Raw genomic sequence first — 15,821 nt, 5'->3', positions numbered from 1 at the left:
GTATTTATCCATTCGTTCCACTGTCGTCGCATGAATTCTTTGAATGGTTTGTTTAAACTCGCATTTTCGCTGACGTCACGGTGTTTTTCGGCCCATTTCAATGCTTGAACTTGAATCATTTCTCTGGTAACAATGTATCCAGCCAATTACTGGTGATTCACCCGCTCTAAAACTTTTTCTTCCAGTTCTGGCCACTGGCGTGTTTTCCCGCAGTTTGCACATTTCGCCTTTGGCATTTTCCTCAGCATGTCCTCTGCCTTTCTCCACTCTCTCACTTGTTTCTCGTTTACACTAAACTTCTTAGCAGCTGCAGAATTATTCGTTCCTTTAGCAAAATCAACAACCTTCAGCTTGAAGCCAGCATCATATTGCATTTGTTTTAATCTTTTGTACATGGCGGTCGCAAACTCAATATTGAGTAGACGTACTGATCCCGCCACCCCATGTTATGTTTTATCGAGATTACGATGGGCGCTAAATGGTTTTACGGGGGTTACAATTCTGAGGGTTCTTTACCATTGGAGACCTAATCCAAAATTTCCCTCCCTGATTTATTTATTAAGAATTCGCTTATAATGCTCTACAATGTGTAGGCCTGTTTTCTTAGCAGGTACTGGTTCTCAAAATTTCCCGGTTCCGAATCCGGCGAAGCTGAGTACCGACCGGCATGTGAGATCTTGTGATCTTTTCTGGTTAAATCAAAAACCTCTCCAAAACAGTCGGCTTATACAAAGGTAACATGAAAAAGTCACTTTTTTAACCTTGAAAATGGGGGGTTGTCTTATACTCCGGGTCGGCTTATACTCCAGAATATAAGGTATTTAATATTTCCTTGTAACTCAGGTCCTCTAGACCCGACAACATTCTTGAAAATTTTCTTTGTACTCTTTCAATCTTATTTAGATCTTTCCTATAGGTAGGTGACCAAAACTGCATACAATACTCCAACACAAAATGCTGGAGGAACTCAGCAAGCCAGGCAGCATAATGGAAAAGAGTACAGTCGTCGTTTTGGGTGGAGACTTTTCATTAGGATTCAGTCTCGGCCTGAAACATCAACTGTACTCTTTTCCATAGATGCTGTCTGATCTGCTGAGTTCCTCCAGAATTCTGTATGTTGCTTGGATTTCCAGCAGCTGCAGATTTTCTCTTGTTCACATTACTCAAAATTAGGCCTCACCAATGTCCTGTACAACTTCAACATAACATCCCATCTCTTGTACTCAATACTTTGATTTATGAAGGCCAATGTGCCAAAAGCTTTCTTTATGACCCTGTGCCTCCACTTTCAATGCATTATGGAACTGTATTCCCAGATCCCTTTGTTTTACCACAATCTTCAGTGCCCTAACATTCATTGTGTAAGACCTACCCGTGTTGGTCTGACTGAAGTTTAACATCTCACACTTGTCTGCATTAAATTTAATCTGCCATTTTTCAAACCATTTTTCTGGCTGGTCCAGATCCTGCTGCAAGCTCTGATAATCTTCCTCACTATCCACTACACCCCCAAACTTGGTGTCATCCACACATTTGCTGATCCAGCTAACCACATTATCATCCAGATCATTGATATAGATGACAAACAACAAAGGACCCAGCACCAATCCCTGTGGCACTCTACTCGTCACAGGCCTCCGGTCAGAGGAAACCATGCACTACCACCCTCTGGCTTCTCCCTCAAACTCAATGTCTAATCCAATTTACTATCTCATCTTGAAAGCCAAGCGACTGAAGCTTCCTGACCAACCTCTCATGCAGGACCTTGTAAATGAGTACTTAAAGGTCAGCAGGGGCACTATGAGCTGAAGAGCCTGTGGTCTCCTTTTAAGACCATAAGATATAGGAGCAGAATTAGGCTATTTGGCCCTTCAAGTCAGCTCCGTCATTTCATCATGGCTGATCTATTATTACTCTCAGCCCCAGTCTCCTGCCATCTCCTCATACCCATTCATGCCCTGAACAATCAAGAATCTATCAACCTCTGCCTTAAATATACATAAAGACCTGGCCTCCACAGCTGCCTGCGGCAATGAATTCCACAGATTCACCACCCTTTGGCTAAAGAAATTCCTCCTCAGCTCTGTTCTAAAAAGACACCCTCTATTCTGAAGCTGTGTCCTCTGGTCTTAGACTCTCCCACCATGGGAAACATCCTCTCCACATCCATTCTATCAAGATTTTTCACCATTCGATAGGTTTCAATTAGGTCACCCCTCATTTTTCTGAATTCTAGTGAATACAGACCAGAGTCATCAAACACTCTTCATATGACAAGTCACTCAATCCTGGAATCATTTTCGTGAACCACCTTTGAACGCTCTCCAGTTTCAACAGATCCTTTCTCAGATAAAGGGCCCAAACTTGCTCATAATACTCCACGTGTGGCCTCACCACTGCTTTATGAAGTCTCAACTTTATATCCTTCCTTTTATCTTCTAGTTCTCTTGAAACGTTTAGGGGTCTGTTTATAACTCCCATCAGTGTCTTATGGTCGTATGTCCCTCCCCATCATCTCTGCTAACTTCCTAACTTGTTCCATCGTATCTCATTTTTAATGGAGGGACTCAGATCTGAAATGTTAACAGTTTTTCTTTCCCCTGTTGCTGCCCAAGATGTTTTTCCCCAGCATTTTCCAATTTCACATCAGATCTACAGCAACTACAGGTCTCATCAACGGTCTGGCTGTGTGTGGGGTGGAGTAGTTCCTGCACCCTTCTGGCCCTACCTCCATGAGGATAGGCAAGTTGTCACCAATGAATTTCCAGTGTGGCCAAACTGAGCGTGGTTGGTGCAGGGTTACCAGGTACTGCAAGAGACAGGCTTGACTTTGAGGGGGTGGGGGTCTAACAGAGGCCGTGTCAGGGGTGTCTAACACACACACCTACAGCTGTTTCCATCTCCAAACTCTACCTACAGGGACCCTTGCTCAATCTGCTGCCCTCAATGTGTCTGGAGATGGTGGTGGTTATAGGGGGGGGGGGGGGGTGCAGTGTCTGGGTACAAGTATAACAGGTCATCCCTTGACAAGCACAATTTGCCAAAATGCTCTCCAGACAAGTGATCCACACCTTTAGTGCATCCAGACAAAACCTCAAACTTTGGAATTGACATGCTAATTACACATATTGAATTATTGGTTTACCAGCACCGAGCTGTGATGTTGGTTAATGTTGTGACTCAGCATTTATTGGATTGTAGTGGTAGTTTTGGAGTTGGTACAGGGAGTTATGGGTCAGGTTAGGGCTTAGGGTCACGGATGACGGGCATTTAGAGGTCAGTGGCTGTAAATGAAGAGTCTGAGCAAGAATGCTCCATAGTCCAGAACAGAGTGCTCTTTGTCAAATGTCAGCAATCCCCAAGGTCAAGTCAATAGGTGCTGAGGAAACCAGCGATCTCCAGATTGAGTGGCATGTCCCAGATACAGGCAGGAGTCACGAGGGACAATGAATTCCTTGGTTGCTGTGGTTGGAAATTTGTGCGAATTTGGAAGTCGATGCCTGAAGGAGGTTAAACCATGAACGCCGAATCCTGGGGTTGGTGTGCAGATTGGGGGGGGGGGGGGGGAGGGTGAAAAACCAAAGGTCAAAGATCAGATCGTGGCAGGTTTGGAGATAAAGGCCCAAAGGGTCTGGGTCAATGGGGGTCACACTTCTATACAAGTCTGGAAGTCAAGGCTTAAAGGTCAGACCCATGAACAGTGAATCTTAGGGTTGGAACCCGGACGGATGGCAGAGCCAAAGGTCAAAGACCAGATCGTGGCAAGTTTGGAGATAGGGGTCTGAAGGAGTCACAATGATCTGGGTCACCAGGGTCACAGCTCTGTGCGAGTCCAAAAGTCGAGGCTTGAATGTCAAACCCATGAATGGAGAGTCCTGGGGCGAAGTCCAAAGTCAGCAGTCCAACGCCTGTGAGTCTGAGACTCTGGGGTTGAGGAGCAGAGGCCAGAGGGCTGCCTCTCCTAGGGTTGGAGGCCTGTCTGTGTGTGAAAGTGGGTGGGTGTGTGGGGAGGATGGGAAAGGGCTTGTTTTACTGTTGTTGTTGCTGCTTGAGTTGTTCTGCTAAACATTGTGGGCATGCTATATTGGTGCCAGAATGTGTGGCAACACCAGTACATCCTTGGGTATGTTTATCATTAACACATTTCACTGGACATTTCAATGATAAATAAATCTGAATACTCTGAATCTGATGCTGTGCAGCCCACATTAAAATCACAGTCTACAACTGAATTCTGGGCCCACACCTCTCATCTCTCCTTTCCCTCCCATAACCAGACCCAAACACAAAACAGCAACAGTGAGACATTCAGTCTGTCAGTATTCAGTGATATCTTCTACATCGGTACCACATTCTTGCTCCATTCCCATTTCAGCTTTGAATTCACTCAGTGATTGGACTCCCACAACCTTCAGGGTAGAAAATTCTAAAGCTGAACCATCCACTGGCAGAAGCATCTCTTCTCACATCAGTCTTAAATGGCCAATCCCTTCTCCTCAGACTGTGACCATGGTTCAAGACCCCTTAGCCAAGAAAAAGAGCCTCACTGTACCTACCCTGGCAAGCAGTCCAAGAAACTTAAAAATAAGAGATTCTGCAGAAGCTGGAAATCTAGAGCAACAAACACAAAATGTTGGAGGAACTCAGCAAGTCAGACTGCATCTATGCAGGGAATAAACAGTTGTCGTTGTGGTCTGAGTTCATCAGGATGTAAGGATCGTGTACATTTGTATCTACAAATCTGTAAGAATTGCACATTTTATATTCAGTGGCCTCTTATTAAGTACCTCCAGTACCTAATAAAGAGGTCATTGAGTGTAAGTTTGTCGTCTTCTGCTGATGTAACCCAACCACTTCAAGGTTTCACATGCTGTGCCCTTTTGAACACCAATGTTGTAATGCATGGTTACTTCAGTTACTATCGCTTTCCTGTCAGCTTCAACAAGTCTGGCCATTCTTCTCTGACATCTTTCATTGATAAGATGTTTTCTCCCACAGAGCTGCTGCTCACTGGACTTTTTTTTTTGTATCTTTCTCTGTGAACTCTAGTGACCCTAATGCATGAAAATCCCAGGAGATCAGCTCTTTCTGAGATCCAGATGCCCCCCCCCCACAAAGGTAGAGCATTCCTATGTAACTTAAGTCGAAATGGCGCAAAGCGAAGAACCATTAATTTATATGGGAAATTTTTCATAAAAGCGAAAATCCTCTTTGTAATGCAAAAACAGGTTACCAATGTAGGTCTTTTGTAAGAGCGAAGTGGCATAAAGCAAACATTCGTAAAGCAGGGGACACCTGTACCAACAATCATTCTACGGTCAAAGTCACTAAGATCACATTTCTTCCCCATTCTGATGTTTGGTGCAAACAACAATTGAACCTCTTTTGCAATGTCTGCATGCTTTCATGCACCGAGTTGCTACACATGATTTGCTGATTAGATATTTGCTTTAATGAGATGTACAGGTGTACATCTCCGTGGCTACGGAGTGTGGTAATGTATCCCAACCATTTACCCAAAGAAGAACAGAGCAAAGATATTAGCTTAGATGTAGCTTACGGAGGTCAAGGCTGCAAGAAGGTCACAGGGAGAGGCAGAGATTCAGGAATAAGTTCACAAACTCTACATCATGTATTTGATGTTGTCTTTCTCTTTAATTGAATCTATCTTGTTATAAAAACACTTAAGTTCAACCTTATATTAACAAATTCCTCAGAGTTTCTGCTTCAGATCTCAAACCCAACTTCCAGGTTTAATCTGCTCTTGTGGAAGTTATCAAATCAGACTTGTTCTAAAAGACCAGACCTTTGGGGAATTCTGCAAAGGACTGCCAGATCCCTTTGCAGCTCTGATTTTCGAATTTTGCAGACTTTTTGCTTCCTCAGCACTCTCCACCTATCTTTGAAACATCTGCAAACTTGGCCACAAAACCAACAATTTTGTTCATCCAAATATTGACAAATAACGTGAAAAGCAGTGGTTGCAACGCTAACCCCTGCAGAACACCACTAGTCCCTGGCAACCAAGCAGAAAAGGCTCCCTTTATCCCCACTCTGACCTCTCCAGTCATTCAATCTTCTATCCATGCAAGAATCTGTCCTGTAATATTTCACCTAGGTCATCATGCATCTTCAAGTACCCTAAAACCTCACCCTTAATACTGGGCTCCAGCATCTTCCAAACCAGTGAAGCCAAGCTAACTGGCCTATAATTTTCTTTCTTCTTCCCCCCTCCCTTCTTGAAAAGTAGAGTGACATTTGCAATTTTCCAGTCCTCCAGAACCATTCCAGAGTCTAGTGACTCTTGAAAGATCCTTACTAATGTCTCAACAATCCCTTCAGTTACCTCTTTCAGAACCCTGGGGTGTAGTCTATCTGATCCAGGTGACTTGTCTACCTTCAGACCCTGTAGCTTCCAGAGTACCTTCCCCTTAGTAATCGCAACTACACTCACTTCTGCCTCCTGACATTCTTGAATTTCTAGCATATTGCTGGTGTCTTCTACAGTAAAGACTGACGTAAAATACTTATTAAGTTAATTCACCATTTCTCTGTCCCACATTACTACCTCTCCAGCATCATTTTCTGGTGATCCAATACTTAGAGATGCAGAAATTTACCAGGATGCACATGTCATAAGGTTAGATTCAGCGAGCTAGGCTTTTCTCTTTGGAGCAAAGTAGGATCAGAGGGAACAATAGAGGTCTACAAGATGATAAAAGGCATAGATTCAGTGGACAGTCAGAGACTTTTCCCAGGGCAGAAATGGCTAATACAAGGGGGCATAATTTTAAAGTAACCGGGCAAATGTATGGGGGGATGTAAGAAGTAATTTTTTTTATCCAGAGAGTGGTGGGTGTGTGGAATACCCTACCAGGGGTGGTGGTAGAGGCAGATACATTAGGGAGATTTAAAAAACTCTTAGATAGGCACATGGATGATAGAAAAATTCTAAGATTCAAGAACTTTATTATCATTCTAACCGTACATCAGCTCTGCAGGGCAGAATGAGATAGCGTTTCCCAGGAGCAGTGCAATCATAACATAACAAATGCAACACTAAATAATAAACATAACCATAAATAGTAAAACACAACAGCCACATGTCAGTTAAAAACAAGTTATAAGTGTCCAGTGCAAGTTAAAAGTGTCCAAAGCAGAGTCAGGTAGAGCAGCTATTTAGCAGTCTGACTGCCTGTGGGAGGAAGCTGTTTAGTAGCCTTGTGGTTTTAGTTTTGATGCTCCTGTAACGTTTACCTGATGGCAGAAGAACAAACAGTTCATGGAGAGGGTGTGAGGGGTCTTTAATGATGTACTCTGTTTTCTGGAGGCATCGATTCTGAAAGAGGTCTTGGACAGAAGGTAGGGAGACCCCAATAATCTTCTCTGCTCCCCTAACCACCCTCTGCAAGGCATTTGTCGGCAGCACTGCAGCTGGAGTACCAGGTTGTGATGCAAAAGGTCAGCACATTCTCAACCAAGCCTCTGTAGAATGTAGTTAAGATGTTAGTGGGGAGTGATGCTTGTTTAAGCTTCCTCAGAAAGTGCAATCTCTGCTGGGCCCGTTTCACAATCCCAGTGGTGTTCCTGGACCAGGTGAGATTGTCCGAGATCTGCACCCCAAGGAACTTGATGTTTTCCACTCTCTCCACTGTGGAGCCGCTGATGCTGAGGGGTGTGTGCTCAGGCTGAGACCGTCCGAAATTGACGACTATCTCCTTGGTTTTGGTGACATTAAGCATCAAGTTGTTGTCACTGCACCAGCTCTCTAGGTGTTTGACCTCCTCCCTGTACATTGTTTCATGGTTTTTGCTGATGAGCCCCGCCACTGTGCTATCATCAGCAAATTTAATGATCAGGTTCTCCTTGAATCTGGCTGCACAGTCATGTGTTAGCAGTGTAAACAGCAATGGGCTGAGCACACAGCCTTGTGGGAGGGTAGGATTAGATTGATTTTAAAGCAGGTTAAAAGGTCAGCACTACATCCTGGGTCAAAGGGCCTGTACTGTACTGTGCTGTAATGTTCTATATTAGCTGTGTCAGGCCCTTCAGCCAAACTGTTCCATGCTGACCAATGATTCTTATTTAAAATACTGTGGATTCTGGTTAATCGGAGCACACTGGGACCAGTACATTTTGGCCCAGTTAAGCAGCTGTCTCAATTAGCTGAAATTTCACTGAAATAGCTAGAAAGGTATAAAAAGTACAAACTCCCATTTAACTGAGTTACAAATTATGTATTTAAGTGACATACAGAACAAATCGGAACACTAACAATGCTACTACACTACTATAAAACTGTGTATTAGTTATCAGAGGAATTCATCCAATGTATACTGCCATGAGTCCAGGGAGGGGCCACATCTCTGGTGAAGGGGCTTATCATGTCTATTCTGGGGCAGCTCACTCACCTTTGCCCTCCCCCCACAACCACTCAGCTTTCATCTGCTCACTTGTGACTCCAAGTAGCTGCTTGTATGCGACAAAGGCCACACCCTGAAACACCACATCGACAGGCAAGCTAAACCTGGGTAAGGGTAGCTGGTGTGCCTCATACCCTAGTGAAATAAGGACGAGTGCAGTCAGCTCCAGCGGACTGGGTGGACGAGATTGACAGTGAGATGCAATGGCCGAGAAGGCAGTACTTCAGCCCTTCAAGGAGAGTGTAGGTGTGCTAAGGCACAGAAGCAGTCATGGTAATCCACTGTAACCAAGGAAGACCCGCTTGTGATGACTACTTGTACCAGTGGATCTGGATTTCAGAGGTCAAGAGAGTGGAACTGTAACGGTGCAATGGCTTTGCCACTTTAAAAACTCTCTCCTGCAATGGTTTCACCGTCATTGTCAGATACAACAGACAACCAACTCGCTGCCGTGTTCTCTTGATTGACTGTAATTGAACAAGTTAGCGCAGATACCTAGTACAGACAATGGATTGCCTTCATACAATGCATTTGACGACTGCATCCTCCAATTCTTCATTTTCATTGTAACATTCAAGATGATTATCGATACCTTCAATTTCTATGCAGTTCCTAACTGTTGAAGTAGTGAAATCATTTCATATTCACTCCCAGCTGTTTCTGGCATCTCCAAGCATGAATGATTGAAACTGCAGTGAGGAAAATGATTTTAAATGCTCTTTCTGCTTATTTCTCACCAACTATCAGTGACAAAAGTCACTGTCTTTTGGACGCAGATGCATATAAATAATGCTATTTAAAAGCTGTTCATTCTGGGCACAGTGTAGTGTTTAATGGCCACGCAAGTTCACATAATTGATGCAAGTTAGAAACTGTATGGCAACAGTGTCCTGTCCCAATTAAGCAGCATAGTTTCCTAAATAAACAAAAAGAATCCCAGCTATTTTCTTGATTAATATTTTTTCTTTAAGAGTTGTTCTAAATAAGCGGCTGTCCCAAGTAACAGATGGACCAATTAACTTTTAGGAGTTGTTCCAAATGATGGACCAATTAACCAACAGATAGACCAATTAATCCATAATCCTCTAAATCGTTCCTATCCATATACCTGTCCATTTATCTGTCCTGTTCAATTTCCTTCTCTGTTACATTCCTGCAATCTACTCTCTCGCACAAGCTCAACTTCCCTCTGATTATTTTGTGTTATTAGCCAACATCATAGAAGAATGTGGGGTGATCTCACTGAAACTTATCAAATGTTGAAAGGCCTCGATAGAGTAGATGTGGAGAAGATATTCCCTGTGGTGGGGTGAGTCTAAGAACAGAGGACATAGCCTCAGAATAGAGGACCATACTCTGATAATGGAGATGAGGAAGAATTTCTTGAGCTAGAGAGTGATGAATCTGTGGCATTTGTTGCCACAGGCAACTGTGGAAGCCAAGTCATTGGGAATATTTAAGGAAGAGGTTTAAAGGTTCATTTATTACCAAAGAATGCATCCATGTACAACTCTGAAATTTGTCTTCTCCAGACAGCCACAGAACAAAGAAAGAACATGAAAGGCATTCAGAGAGAAACATCACACCCACCCCCTGCCACACAAAAAAGAACGGCATCCTGATCATCAACCATACCTCCCCCCCCCACACAAAACGTTACAGGAACATCAACCCCCAAAAAATAACCCAACCCCGCAGAAAAAAAACTAACAGTACACAACAGACCCACAAACACCCTCCCCTCAGAACAAAACAGAAAAGGAACGTGCGATAAAGCACACAGAATATGAAAACCACAAGTCTGATAAAGTTCACAGTCCATAAACTCAATAGTCCAATCCATGAACGCTGAACCAAGATACCATCCTACAATAGCACTGACACTTATCTAAAGAGAGAGACACCACACGAGGCACAGAGCCCTACATGCCTGTCATAGCAAGCCACAGAGCGATAGACCGCTCACAGATTCCTTCTCAGGCAGTGATCAAAAGGAAGGCAGTTAACACCGAACTCTCACTTGCGTTTCATTTTTCCCTCAATGTCTCAGTCTTCCTTGATGCTATAATCAGCAATTAATGGATGCTTTAACTGGTGAAATGAAGATCGGCTCGTGCCCCGTTTCGAAGTTTCTTCAAACTGAGGCCATTCGAGTGCACACTTGCTTTCTGGAATCTTCTCAGAGACAGCAAAGCGCTAGATCACTCAAACAATCTCCAAACTGAAACTTGCAGGCTCTAACAGTCCCAGAAACACTTTTGAGGCAGAAAAACAAATATAAAAGAAATAAAAAAGACATTTTCTTGAGCTTTCTGGAAGATGTCGACTGAGGAAGCATATGCTGGCCCCATCTTGACTGGAACTCGACCAGAAGGTTGACGGATTCTTAATTCATCAGGGCATGAAGGGATACAGGGAGATGGCAGGAGATTAGGGATGAAAGGGAAAATGGATAAGCCATGATAAAATGACAGAGCAGACCCGATGGGCCAAACAGCCTAATTCCACTCCTATATCTTATGGTCTTACTAATGGACAGTTTTCAATAGCCATTGATCTTCCCAGCTGAGATGACCTTCCAACTTTCTGTTAGACTCTTCTACTAAGCAGCACTGGGTGGACAAAGGTTTTCGGAACCAAAGCTACTGGAACCTCGCCGGAATTTCCCATCATTTACCCTTCTTCCGCAGGAAGCCGAAGGAACAGTGTAGGCATGGCAGTGAGCACAGGGTGTGACGTACCTCAAAATCAGAAGCAGGTTTATTGGCCCTGACAGACAGTATGTTGTGAAATTTTAATGGCAGTAGTACAGTGCAATACATAGAAGAAGCTATTCCTAAAAAAGTTGAGTATCTGCCCTCAGGCTCCTGTATTTGCTTCCTGATAGTATCAATGAAAAGAGGGCATGTCCTGGATGATGAGAGTTTGTAATGATGGATGCCACCTTCTTGAGGCACTGCATTTTGAAGATATCCTGGATGGTGGTGAGGCTAGTGCCCATGATGGAGCTGGCTGTGTCTACAACTCTCCACAGCTTGTCTCGTTCCTGTGCATTGAAGCCTCCATACCAGACGGTGGAGCAATCAGTCAGAACATTCTCCAACAGTAAATCAGTAGAAATTTTCCAGTCTTTGGTGAGATACCAAATCTCCTCAAACTCCTTATGAAGTAGAGCCATTAGCATGCCATAGAAACATAGAAAACCTACAGCACAATACAGGCCCTTTGGCCCACAAAGTTGTGCCGAACATGTCCTTACCTTCAAAATTACTAGGCTTACCTATAGCCCTCTATTTTACTAAGCTCCATGTACCTATCCAAAAGTCTCTTAAAAGACCCTATCGTATCCGCCTCCACCACCATTGCCAGCAGCCCATTCCATGCACTCACCACTCTGAGTAAAAAACTTACCTCTGACATCTCCTCTGTACCTACTCCCCAGCACCTTAAACTGTGTCCTCTTGTGGCAACCATTTCAGCCTTGGGAAAAAGCCTCTGACTATCCACACGATCAATGCCTCTCAGGTCACCTCTCATCAATATGAGATGCCTCTTCATGATTACATCAATACTGTATATTGGGACCAGGACAGATCCTCAGAGATGTTGACACACACAAACATGAAGGTGCTCACCCTTTCCACTACTGACCCCTCAATGAGGATTGGTGTGTTTTCTTCCAATTTCCCCGTTTTAAAGTCCACAATCAGTTCCTTGGTCTTAATGACGTTAGGTGCAATGTTGTTGTTGCGACCTATCTCACTCCTGTGCAACTCCTCGTCACCATCTGATATTCTACCGACAATCATTGTGTCAGTAGTGAATTTATAAATGGTGTTTGAGCCACACAGTCATGAGTGTAGTGAGAGCAGAGCAATGAACTTCTGTGGTTTACACAGATGTAAAGGTACGCAGAATATAGAACAATAAGCACTTGCCCTTTGGCCCATAATGGTGAACTTGTTAATCTGAACAAAGATTGAAAAGGTACTTAAAGTGAGGTGAGACCTTAAAAAGTACAGGTTGAACCCACAGATGAGCTTCCATGAAAACCACTGCTTGCCTGTGAACTATCCATAGGGAGTCGTTTCAAACTACTCAAGTATTTTAATGTCAATCTCAAATTTGCATCCTCTTCACCAGCAAGCAAAACCACTCGCAGGATTCTTCTTCAGAGACACAAGAGATTCCACAGATGCTGGAAATCTTGAGCAACTGACACAAAATGTTGGAAGAATTCGGCAGGTCAGGCAGCATCTATAGAGGGGAATGGTCTTGATGCAAAATGTTGACTGTTTATTCCCTTCTACGGACGCAGCCTGACCTGCTGAGCTCCTCCAGCGTTGTGTGTGTTGCCCAGGATTCATCCCAGCAGACCACTTCACAGTTAGAAACTACAACCTCTCACCCCATTTGGGAACCTCTAAGCTCTCAGCATGTACTAGTGACCTGCTGTGTGTTTCTCGGTGTTTCCTCTCATCCACTCTAGAGACGGGATCCCTGGCCGACTCAATCCCTATTTGCAGCGTCCTAGGAACCAGCTTTTCCTGATAAGTACATCCTTCTCTAGGTAAGCAGGACAAAAGTGGGAGAGAGAGGAGAATCCACAGGGATGTGCCTACGGAATATAAACATAGGAGGAACACGTGAACGGTTGAGGGGGGATGTATCAGCAGGTGGGAGGGAAGGGGTCGCATGTCAATGGATGATCTGTGGGGTGTGCATTTGAAGGAGGTGGGCTTATGTAGGGAGATGTGGTATCTGAATCTGAAGCAGGGGAATCCAGGAGGAAAGGGGTGGGGCAGATGTCCATCTGAAAGTGACGTGTCCATGCCATGAGCGACATACCCCTAGAGGGATGATCATGGGTGGGTGAGTGGAGTCCATCAGGAACACTTCCAGGTGATGTGACCATGGGCTGCTGGTGTATCTAAGGTGGGTGGTGAGACTATGGACTTTTTGCCATGTGACACTGCCCACAATGAGTACCCAATGGCTCCCACACGACAACCAGAGCTTCGTCAACTGTCAGACGCTATACGAGTTTTACATCAGCATTTATCCATCCAGCAGTCAGTCCCACCACAGTCACCCTAAACCTTCAGCTTATCAACATCCCTCCCAAAAGGCAGGCAGCTGTGGGTCACAGAGACCTCTCCTACACACCTCACTCAGTAGGTGACCCCACACCCCTCCATGAGACCTACCTTGCAACCTTCGCAAGTGATTACACCGTAGTGGATTCCTGATGATTTATCGCCACAGATCTTGCAGGGGATGATTTCAATTTGAGCTGAAAATAAGAAAGAAACATGATCAATCAATTTTTCTGTGAAACATTCCTAGAACAATAGTATTCATAGAACATAGAAATCTACAGCACATTACAGGCCCTTTGGCCCACAATGTTGTGCCAACCATGTAACCTACTCTAGAAACTGCCTAGAATTTCCCTAGCGCATAGCCCTCAACTTTTCTAAGCTCCATGTACCTATCTTAAGAGGCTCTTAGAAGGCCCTAACCATTCACAAATAGCTCAAAATCTCAGCATATTAAAACCTTACCAAAAGTCTTCAATGTCTAGATGCCTTTCGTGAGTACCAAGGTCCCCAGCACCAGTTCCTCTATTGACCTGATTCTTACCTGCTTTAGGCTGAGTTTAACAAGATCTGTTCTTGTCAGTTAGCTCCTAGAGAAGGGACTGGAGTTTGAATGCAAAGGATCCTCTCGATGAACAGCTTTCCACCAAAAACAAGATCTTGTCTTCTCTTTCCACAATCTCTGATTGACTGGCTGAGCTCTTTCAGTGTTGCTGATCCCAGACCTGCAGTTTTATTTGTTTCTCACATTTCCAAAAGGGGTGCACTAATCCTGCAAATCTGAGTCTGCAGATACAATCCAGAGCCTCGTAGATGAAGGAAGCCTGCCCATGTTTTATTAAACCAGTGTGCCGTTCTGTGAGCAAGTATATAAGTAATACAGCTATATTGTGCAGCCGGACCTTACCGGAGAAAAGGCAGCATGGATATTTCACCCAGCACTGGAGGCAGGATGAGCTGCGGAGGTAACTGAGACCTGGCTGTGGGAGCAAAATGCCAGACGTCAGGCTGTGGAGCTTCTTCCAGACTTAGGGACAGAAACTATCTAAGCTGGTCACAAAAAGTCCAGTGACTTCCAGATACTTCCAACTGCTGCTCAGCTAACTCATCCGACTGCAAGGAGTCCAGGCATATCCACAGGAGACACTGCTGAGAGAGACGTCAGTGACACCAGCAGCACCACCAGAATTGCTGACTGAGGCGCGAAAGGGGCACCGGGTAGACGGGGCACTGGATGCAGGCAGTAAAGGGGACAGTAGATGTTAAAACTTGGGTTTCAGTAATGAGGGCGAGTGGTGACCACATAAAACTTCCCCCACCTTGTTCTTCTTGGTAGAGGAGGCTGTGGATTAAGGACATGGAAGTTGGGGCAGTCTCTGCTCCTCCAGCAGCAGATGGGTGATCAGGGACGTTTGCAGTGTCCGCGGTGGGAAGTGTGTCCAGCTATAGCTCCAGTCAGACTGACTAGACAAGTTGGAGCCCATAGCTCTCGGATAGTGGCAACACAGGAATGATCAGCTAGAGAAGATAATGTATGGCACATTTGCCGTCATACCTCAGGGCACAGATTACAAAAGGTGGGATATTGTAGGGCATAAAACAATACAGCACAGCATAGCCATTTAGTCCACAATGTTATGACAACCTTTGAATCTAACCCTTCCCTCCCAGATAACCCTCCATCTTTCTTTAATTCAGGTACCCAAGAGTCTCTTATATCTCCCTAATGTTTCCACCTCTGCCATCATCCATGGCAGCGCGATCCACACACGTTCCACTCTGTCTATACTATCTTCCGATCACCTTAAAATCAAACCTTCACCATAAGGTTATAACACATAGGAGCAGAATTAGGCCACTTAGCAGATCAATCTGCTCTGCTATTCCATCATAATTGATTCATTATTCCTCTGCCTTCTTCCTGTAACCTTTGATATCCTTACTAAACAAGAATGTATCAACCTCTGCTTTAAATACACTCAATGATTTGGCCTCCACAGCCATCTGCAGCGATGAATTCCATGGATTCACCACCCTCTGGCTAAAGAAATTCCTCCTCATCTCTTTTCTAAATAGATGTCTCTCTATTCTGAGGTTGTTCCCTCTGGTCCTCGACTCCCCCACTCTAGGAAACATCCTCTCCACAGCCTCTCTATCTAGGCCTTTCAATATTCGAAAGGTTTCCAATGAGAACCTCCATCTCATTCTTCTAAACTCCAGTGAGTACAGGACCAGAGCCATCAAACACTCTTCATACATTAGCAAAAAAAAACATAGAAACATTAACACTTTTATTCCA

The 15,821-nt window shown here is 44.3% G+C and overlaps 1 protein-coding gene across 1 annotated transcript in view; it reads right to left on the bottom strand.

Moving 5' to 3' along the window:
- The window catches only part of roraa (RAR-related orphan receptor A, paralog a), a 130,614-nt gene that overhangs the window by 31,219 nt on the left and 83,574 nt on the right, over positions 1-15,821 (bottom strand). Inside the window, exon 2 of the mRNA XM_073024839.1 lies at positions 13,631-13,716. Coding sequence (XP_072880940.1) covers positions 13,631-13,716 — 86 coding nt within the window. The remainder of the gene's footprint in view (positions 1-13,630; positions 13,717-15,821) is intronic.

This window comes from Hemitrygon akajei, chromosome 21, assembly GCF_048418815.1.
Source record: "Hemitrygon akajei chromosome 21, sHemAka1.3, whole genome shotgun sequence".
NCBI lineage: Eukaryota > Metazoa > Chordata > Chondrichthyes > Myliobatiformes > Dasyatidae > Hemitrygon > Hemitrygon akajei.
Note: the sequence above shows the minus strand (reverse complement) of the source record. Positions and strands in the feature narration are given on the sequence as shown.